This window comes from Fistularia commersonii, chromosome 35 (genome assembly GCF_037954325.1).
Source record: "Fistularia commersonii isolate RoL2024-O1a breed Wild chromosome 35, RoL_Fcom_v1.0, whole genome shotgun sequence".
Classification (NCBI taxonomy): domain Eukaryota; kingdom Metazoa; phylum Chordata; class Actinopteri; order Syngnathiformes; family Fistulariidae; genus Fistularia; species Fistularia commersonii.
In genome coordinates, this window is record NC_141318.1 from 4114727 (window position 1) to 4123888 (window position 9162).

General features: G+C 42.0%; 1 protein-coding gene across 1 annotated transcript; it reads right to left on the bottom strand.

The window, feature by feature from the left end:
- Positions 1 to 6261: 6261 nt before the first annotated feature.
- Positions 6262 to 8863, bottom strand: lbx1b (ladybird homeobox 1b). Its single transcript, XM_086142467.1, has 2 exons — positions 8338 to 8863; positions 6262 to 7800 (listed from the first exon to the last, which is right to left on the bottom strand). The coding sequence occupies exons 1-2, from the start codon at positions 8693 to 8695 to the stop codon at positions 7274 to 7276; spliced, it is 885 nt and encodes a 294-aa protein (XP_085998593.1). The 5' UTR covers positions 8696 to 8863; the 3' UTR covers positions 6262 to 7273.
- Between the last annotated feature and the right edge of the window lie 299 nt (positions 8864 to 9162).

Sequence of the window (9162 nt, forward strand, 5' to 3'; positions counted from 1 at the left end):
CCAGGGTTGATGACGTCACTGACAGGCCATCGGGAGCTCGTTGTTGCGCGGAACTGCGCAGGCGCGCAACAAGTACAAATGAACAAATGAATAAAATTTGCTAAAGGCTTTTTTGTGTTTTGTTGGACTATAGAGTGGAATTAATCGATAATTCCTGTGATCACGTCCATGCATGCGACTGGTTCAAGTACCTTATCTTGTGTCCCACTTCATTGAAGAACATTAGAATGAAGAGACTTACTGGAGGTTATTTGCATTTAAGCAATTATAAAATTGCTTTGCTCACTCCCCGTCGCCAGTTAACAGTGAATGGTAGGGGAAACATTATTTCCTTCAAAATTGATAAAAGAAGGCACTTCATCCAAGCTCCAAACGAGTAATAATAATGTCAATCCTGTACTAATAATAATAAGTCTGGTTTAGCTCATAAACAGTATTGCTGGCTTCTTTTCTGCCACATGCTTTCAATCTTAATGACTGGAATAAAAAAACACCATAATGCTCCTCATCCATCAAGTCTAGCCAGTGAGTAAAAGTGTTTTCTTTATGGATTGTGGGGTCTTGCTCAGTAATGCGGTATTTAGGATGGAGAAGAACACCTGATATCTATGTTATACTGATGAATGATATTCTACATTATTCTTAGCACAATTTTATGGGGCGGAGAAAGAATAAGGAAGGGAGATGGAGACACTCCCTTAACACCCTGACCCAGATAAATCTCTCCATTTAAAGGAGTATGGGAATAGATTTTATATTAAAAGCAAAATCTTCAAGGTAACATCATTACTAAAACCTACAGAGAACAGATGGACTCCTTTGAGCTCTGTCTTACCCACTCATAACAGATTTTTTTTCCAACTTTGTTATTAATATTTTACCGGATCTCATATCCGCCTTCACTTCTATCATTTAAAAGTAAAAACGCTCTCATATCGTTTGTTTTATTTTTTAAAAATCATTAGGCGGTTCTCGCTGTAACTACAATATAATAAGCCGAGTCGTTGTCTGTCGGTCGGCGCAGTTTCCTTAAACCACCGGCAGAGGTCGCTGCTCGCTCTTCTTCACCAGGTGCGGTTTTGCACGAAGCTCTCGACGCAGCAAATGTTCAGGAATGTTTTGGTCGTGCACTTTCTTTTTCTACGTCAGAGGTGCACCGGCGTTGGATTTTCTTGCATCTAGTCGATTGCAACCCTGACCAGACACAAACACACACAAGGTGCTGGGACACGTCATTCTAGTAAATGTGAAATTATTATGATGTTTGATTGAGCCAAATTAAAATCTTCTCACAACTTAATACTAAATAGAGATGGCTGCAAAGCCTCATTTCACATCATTAGGTTTAATTACATTTCATATATTCTATTTCGAGACCATGAATTACACAGTGCTGATGACTGGTAGAATTATTATTGTTTTTTTGTTTAATGCAAAACAGGAATTTTCTTTGTTTCCCGAGAGGTGGAGGAAACGCTGACCTTATTCATATTTACAACAGGATATAATTGTTTAATAATTGTACGATCTACCCACGGAATGCGTTTTCATCTTGTTTACTTTTCTCACAGTCTCCACCTGGGAACTGGAGTCTGTTTTAATAAGGCAGGCTCTTCTTCTCATTCTGCCGCCTTTCTGGTATTTTGGACATATGTGTTTATTTATGCCTAAATCCCCAAACCCCATCCAGCACTCTGTCCATTCCTATAGCACTTTTACCATACATGGCTTCCAAACCTCTTACCCCTGTACAATTTATATTTTTCAGAAATATATACATTTTCTAATGACGTAAACAGCTCTTTTTTTTTTTTTTAATATAAAAAGCTGCACTGTAACCCTACCCTTCATCCTCCTCCTCATTTACAGGACACACAGGCAATATAGCTTTCCTGCTTATCGTGCAAGTATTAGCGCATCGCTGCAACAAAATTGAACCAGCAATTAAGTCTAAATATTTGATTTTAATCCAGCGAACATGCAGCAGCGAAAACCTGACAGTCTATATTTAGTGTATTATTATTTTTTTTAATTTAAATGTTCAAACTACATCCCCGAATCGCATAGCCCGGATCATTTGAATGATCAACTAGAATTTGATTAATATGCAAATTTCCACACAGACTATTCCATTTGAGCCTTCAGCGCAGCCTAATTAATCAACAGTTAAAGGAAATTAATACATACATCAATTCTGTCAGAAACATGCTTAGTTCAATCGCCCGTAAAATTGAAGTTTGAAGTATTAACTGGCTCCACATGAAGGCTATGATTAAAACTCCGCAATTCAGCTCCATTTAGAAATATAGAGTGATTTAACTCCAGGCCAATACCAAGTCATTTACCGATCTGTTTTTACACTTAATCAACACAACCAAAATAAATAATAATGATAATAATAATAATAATAATAATAATAATAATAATAATAATCATTTTGTTGACTTGATTGCGGGATAATTCAGAGCTACTCTGGTCATTAATCTGCACTTTTCTTCTTTTTTCTTTTTTTTCAGAGGATGGAGGCAGCTGCAAAAACCAATCCATCCAAAAGCCCTTCCTCAGCGTCCCTCCCCGCCCTCCGCCCTCCCCTGAACCAGCACACTCAGGCGGTAGTTTTCATTTGCACTTGAGACAGTTTTCCACAAGGTGCAAATAATAAAAATAAAAGGGGGAGTGGGAGGGAGAAAGGAGAGGGGGATGCGAGGGGGGGAGGAGATGAAAAGAGAGGACTGTACTATTGTTTCAGTAGGGACTCATGCATCAAACTTCAATTTTCCGGACGATTGAAGTAGTGATTTTTTCCATCTTGAAGTGAAATACTGAAATACACTTAAGACCTCCAGATTAATTACCATGAAGTGGTCCCTCAGACTGTAGTATTACTTATCACCGGCCCGCCTGACAAGCCCTCATAAAATAAACAAGTGAAATCCATAAACTTGGCCTGCCTTAACACTCCCTCCCTTCATAAAATATGCTGGATTCAGAGAGGCACACACACACACACACACACACACACACACACACACACACACACACACACACACACACATGTAAAAAGAGTTATACCTGATTGCATTGATAGTATATATACAGTATATACATATAGAACTGAGCTTTGCTGAATTCAGAGTGACACAAACAAACACACACACACACACACACACATACACAAAATCTATAAATATTTAAATATATATACAAAAGTCAGCATGTGCACGTGTTTGTGTGCATGCTTTTGTGTGTGTTTGTGTTTTTACAAAAATGCAGACATTTCCATTGCGGGGGCTTTACAGGGAGGACATCTAAATAGAATAGAATAGAATAGAATAGAATAGAATAGAATAGAATAGAATAGAATAGAATAGAATAGAATAGAGCAGTCCCTTAAGTTAAAGGATGCTATCTGTCAATAGAAGATAAAAAACTTCTCAGTATTATTAAGGGTTACTACAGTGCACTCAGCAGAATAGACTCGATTAGAATAGAATAGAAATGTCTCGTAAATTAAGGGCTGTTAATAGAAGAGTACTGAATATTTTAACAAGTATTAAGGGTAACTTAACATGTATCCCTTAATATAAAATAGAATAGTCCCTTAAGTTGAGAACTGGTTTGTTTTCACAGAAGAGGATTTCCTTGAATACAGAATAAATAGAATAGAATAGTCCCTTACGTTAAGGGCCGCTATCTGAGAATCAAATATTCCTTAGTATTAAGGGTTACTACATACTGTATGTACTCTTAAATAGAATAGACTAGACTAGAATAGAATAGAATAGAATAGAAAAGAATAGAATAGAATGTGAATTGAAATTAATAGAATAGAAATATCCCTAAAATAAAGGCTGTTGATAGACAAGAACTAAATATTCCTTATTATTAAGGTTTACTAAAGGAGGTCCTCCAAATATAGAATAGAATAGAATAGAATAGAATAGAATAGAATAGAATAGAATAGAATAGAATAGAATAGCTATATCCCTGGCCGTTACCAGGAGAGAATTAAATAGTCCTTATTATTAAGATTCACTAAAGGTGGTCCCCAAAAATATGAATAGAATAGAATAGAATAGTCCCTCAAGATGAGGGCTGCTACCTGTAAATAGAAAATAGAAAATAGCAGAATATTCCTTATATTCCTTTATATTGAGGGTTACAAAATATGTCCCCCAAAATAAATAATAGAATAGAATAGAATAGAATAGAATAGAATAGAATAGAATAGAATAGAATAGAAAAGTCCCTTTAAATAAGTGGCTGTCCATAGAAGAGAAGTAAATGTTAGTTATTATTAAGGTTTTCTAAAGGTAGTCCCCCAAATAATGAATAGAATAGAATAGAATAGAATAGAATAGAATAGAATAGAATTGTCCCTCAACATGAGGGCTGCTACCTGTAAGTAGAAAATAGAAAATAACAGAATATTCCTCTTTATATCAAGGGTTACAAAAGTTGTCCCACAAAATATAAAATAGAATAGACTAGAATAGACTAGAATAGAATAGAATAGAATAGAATAGAATAGAATAGAATAGAATAGAATAGAATAGAAATTCCCCTTAAATAATTGGCCGTTAAAATAAGAGAACTAAATGTTCATTATTATTAAGGTTAATTCTTGGTGGTCCCCCAACTAATGAATAGAATAGAATAGAATAGAATAGAATAGAAAAGTCCCCGTGACGGAGGAGCGTGGATTCCGGCACGGCGCTTCGGAGCGGCTCTATATATTACAGCTCTAATGAGACTGAGAGCGACGTGGAGTTTTGTTGTTGTTTTTAAAAAAGGATAAAAAGGCAAACACTATAAAAAAGGAGGGTGACGGGAGCAAAAAAGAGGGGGAAGAATGAGAAAGTCAGGCCAACTTATCATTTCTCTCGACAAAGGGGGTTAAACGGGAGGCGGCCTTTTCAGCACCGGCTTCGGCTCTGGACGCCCCTTTCTTTCTCACATCGCCATGTTTTCAGCTTCATTAAACTCCTTAAAGACAAAAGAAATAAAGAGGGGAGGTGGTGGAGGGGAGAAGAGGAGGAGGAGGGAGGCGATGATGAGAAGAAAACAAACAAAGAGCTCCTTAACCCGGACTTTGGCATCAACGGCGGTCGCCAAAAAAATAGAAATAAAAAATTGCAATTAAAAAATTAAAAGGACAGGCTGGAAAAAAAATCCGGTTTCGAATGAAAATAAAATAATAGAAAAAAAAACAACTCTTGGACAGGAGTCAAACATATTATTCGGGAGGCGAAAGGAGATGGACAAGCGGCTCACACACACACACACACACACACACACACACACACACACACACACACACACACACACACACACACACACAAACATACACAAAAAGAGTCAGTTTCATTGTAATTCATTGACTTGTTCAAAACGCCAGGCGAAGAAAAGGGCCCAGACATTAATAGCCGCAGATGCCCCCATGGAGGGTCGAAGGGGTGGTGGTGGTGGTGGGGTGTGGGGGGGGCTCAATGTAGGCACTGCGGCCTTTGTTCGCGCCCAGTTAAACACTTTAAAAAGGGAGGGTTAACTCAATCCATCAAGTTGTCTGAAAATTGTGAGGAAATCTCCAAAAACCATATGGCCCCCCGAACGTCGGCCTGTGGGACACACTTGTCCCAGTATGGCCGCCCGACGGGGGGGCGGCCGCCCTGCGCCTTTGTGCCGCGGCCCATCGGGGGAACGCGGCTCATTTGTCCCCACTTTTCACGCTCTGCGCTGGAAGTTACGGCCCAGTCTCTGCAGAACAAAAAAAAAAAAGCCCCCCCAGAAGAAAACTGGCCCAAAACTTTGTGTTTTTGTGCCATCCTCGGCTTTCATTCATTCATTCGATCTTTTTTTTTTTTTTTTTTTTTTTGAAGAAAAGGAGAAAAAATAAACCCCCGGGACCAGATTTGTGTTTCTCACATAAATTTTTGCCAAGAATGGACGAAACACGTCTAAAGGTCAAAAAGCCACGGTACGCATTGAAAACGCGTTTGAAAAGGAGACGTGAGATTCGGGGGGCACAATATGTTTCAGAGCGTCGCCGCGGAAAAAAAAAGAAGAAGACGACGAAGAAGAAGAGGAAGAATGAAAAGCACACAATACTGGGCTATAATGAGACTAATAAATAGGCCTCTTCATCGCCTCTTAAAAAGAAGAGGAGCTGATTCAAAATCTGCAGGAGGTGGGAGCTTTTAATTTGAAAAAAAAAAATCCCGCACACGTCAAAGTCAAGAACTGCGACATAAAAGAAATATCCAGAAAAGTCCATTTTTTATTCCCATTGTAGCCTATATACATTTACAGTCTCTGCATTGTTTTTATTTATTTTATTTTTTTTTTATTTTCAAATAACGTCCTGATTTTTTTTTAAAAGGCACTTACAGGCGTACAAAACATAACAAACTGTATATTGAACTATTGTATCCAAACAATAAATCTAAAAAGTTCGCCTAAAATCACCGCAATTTCCGGTTCCTCGTCGTCGCTTTTTTATTTTTATTTTTCTTCCCGGGAAAAATAATAACAATAATAATAATAATAATAATAATTATGAAATAAAAATTAAAAAAAGTGATTCCGAGGTTCCCCTTCCGGTCAAAGTCAGAGGTGGCAGATGATGATGAAGATGATGAAGAGCCGGCAGTGACCAGTGGCGATTTGGCTCGCAGTAAACACACACTCACTCACACACACACGTATAAAAAATACCCCCATTTAAATTAATATTTTTTTTGTAAAAAATAAATAGATTATGATCACAAATCAAATCATGCGCTTACATGCAAAAAAGAAAAAGAAATAATAAAATTAAAAAATAAAAGCAGAGCGCCGGGGATGTTCGAGTAGGCCCCGTGGAAAGCAATGGAAGAAGAGTGTGTGTGTGTGTGTGTGTGTGTGTGTGTGTGTGTGTGTGTGTGTGTGTGTGTGTGTGTGTGTGCGCACGCATGATAGCGTGTGAAAAAAAATAACAATAATAATAACGCTCATGTCATTTTAGACCATATTGCTTTGATTGCAACTGTTTGCAAAACGGACACGCCGCTGCAGGTATCTTGCGTGGGTTCATGCTCGGCCGTGGACGGCCCGCGATCACAGTCAGGACATTTTGGTTCACGTTCCGTGACGCGGCACACAGACAGAAGCAGTTACGTTACAAGTCCACGGCGCGGGGTGGGGGGTAAGTTTGGGAAGGACAGGGTTGGGGGGGGGGGGTCTCTGTTCGTGTTTTTTTTTTTTTTTAAACATCTGCGTGAAAACTCCACGCCGGTCAGTCGTCCACGTCAATCTCCACGTCCTCGTCCTCCGAGCACTCCTTGCTCGTCGTGCGGTCCGAGAAGGGCGACGGCGGTGACGCGCCCAGCGCCAGTTCGCGCTCCCGGTGCGCGCCGCCTCCTCCTCCTCCTCCCGCACCTCCTCCCGCAGGGCCGCCACGCACCGCGGGCGAGTCCGCACGCCCGTGGCCCAGCGTGCCGTTCGCGCACTTCTCCAGATCCGCAAGCTTGGCGAGCTTGTCCAGCGGCACCTGGCCGATGGCCTTGGCCGACTCCACGTCGGCCTTCATCTCCTCCAGGTCCCGCTTTAGTTTGGCGCGGCGGTTCTGGAACCATGTGATGACCTGCGCGTTGGTCAGGCCCAGCTGCTGCGCGATCTGGTCCCGGTCCGCCGGGCTCAGGTACTTCTGGTACAGGAAGCGCTTCTCCAGCTCGTAGATCTGGTGGTTGGTGAACGCCGTCCGGGACTTCCGGCGCTTCTTCGGGGTGCTTCTCTGGCCGAACAGGGTCATCCCGTCTCGGCCTGCAGACGCGGGGGAGGAACCGTGCAGGTGAGCGTCACCACCAACAACAAAAATAAAAAAAAGTAGCTAAATAAAATCCTGGGAGAAGTCGAATGTACAGGTTTATACAAGAATAAAGACAAAAAAAAATCCTAGACCTGTGAGAAGCTGCTGCGACGTTCAAACACCCCTGGGAATTTACAGATTTATAACTCGCAGCCCCCCAAAAAATAATCAAGGCCTGCCTGGGAGAAGCCGCTGCGGCGTTCACACACCTCTGGGGATTTTACATTTTTATACAAAAAAAGCCCAAAAAAAACACATTGGAGAACCCGCTGCGGTGTTCACACACCCCTGGGGATTTTACATTTTTATACAAAAACTGCCAAAAAAACCAAAAAAAAAACACCTTGGAGAACCCGCTGCGGTGTTCAAACACCCCTGGGAATTTACACTTTTATACAACCACCCAAAAAAAATGAAAACATATCACGCAGCTTTTCGCGTGGATTTTTTTTTTCATTTTTCTTTTTTCAATTAAAACAGCGCGTTTTTACCTTCCGCCGCCTGCAGCACGCTGACCTCCAGGCCCTTGAAGGTCTTGCTGGCGAGCTCCTCCAGGGCGCACAGCGGGGACGTCTGGTTGAGCAGAGCGCGGCCGGACAGCGGCGGCCCTCCGGGGGCCCGGTGATGGTGGAGGTGCTGCGGCTGCTGTTGCTGCTTCTCCGCCGAGGAGAGGAGATGCGCGGCTCCGCACAGCGCGTAGCTCCGCTTCACCGACGGCTTGCTGAGGATGTCCTCGATGCTGAAGGGCGTCAGCGGCTTGTTGGAGTTGGCGGGCGGCGGCAGGTGATCCAGCGGGCTACGCCGCCGGGACTCCGCCGCCTCGCATTTGGCCACCTCTTTGGAGGTCATCTTTGCAGGGGGTCGCTTTGCAAAAAAAAAAAATAGATTTTATTTAAAAAAAAATTAGAAGGAGCAAGGGAGAGAAATTGGGTCACATAACAGATTTTTTTTGTCTTTTTTAAGAAAGTTGGTGAGGGGGAAAAAAAATCCCCCCCTCCCAAAAAAAAAAAAAAAAATCAGAAGAGGGGGTCCCGTTATCCGGTGTCCGTAGGAGTCGGAAGCCTCCCCGAAAATGGCGAAGTCCGAAGCGCCGGCGATCACTAACAAGTTCTCATTGACCGGCGGCTGATCAATTACTTCCGCTGGCACTTTGCGCCCCCCTCGCCTCTCCTCTCACTCTTTGACTATGTTGCGGTCCGGCGCGGCGCTTTTTTTTTTGGGCGACTCGGGGGGGGGGATGGAGGGGAGGGGAGCGGGGTGAAAGTGGGGTGGGGGTCCCATTAATTAGGACGCGCGGCTGGGAGGAGGAAGAAGAA

Coding starts and splice junctions, on each gene's coding strand:
- lbx1b (XM_086142467.1), bottom strand. CDS start 8,695: ATGACCTCCAAAGAGGTGGCCAAATGCGAGGCGGCGGAGTCCCGGCGG. Junction 7,801..8,337: donor CGTGCTGCAGGCGGCGGAAG/GTAAAAACGCGC, acceptor CCGCGTCTGCAG/GCCGAGACGGGATGACCCTG.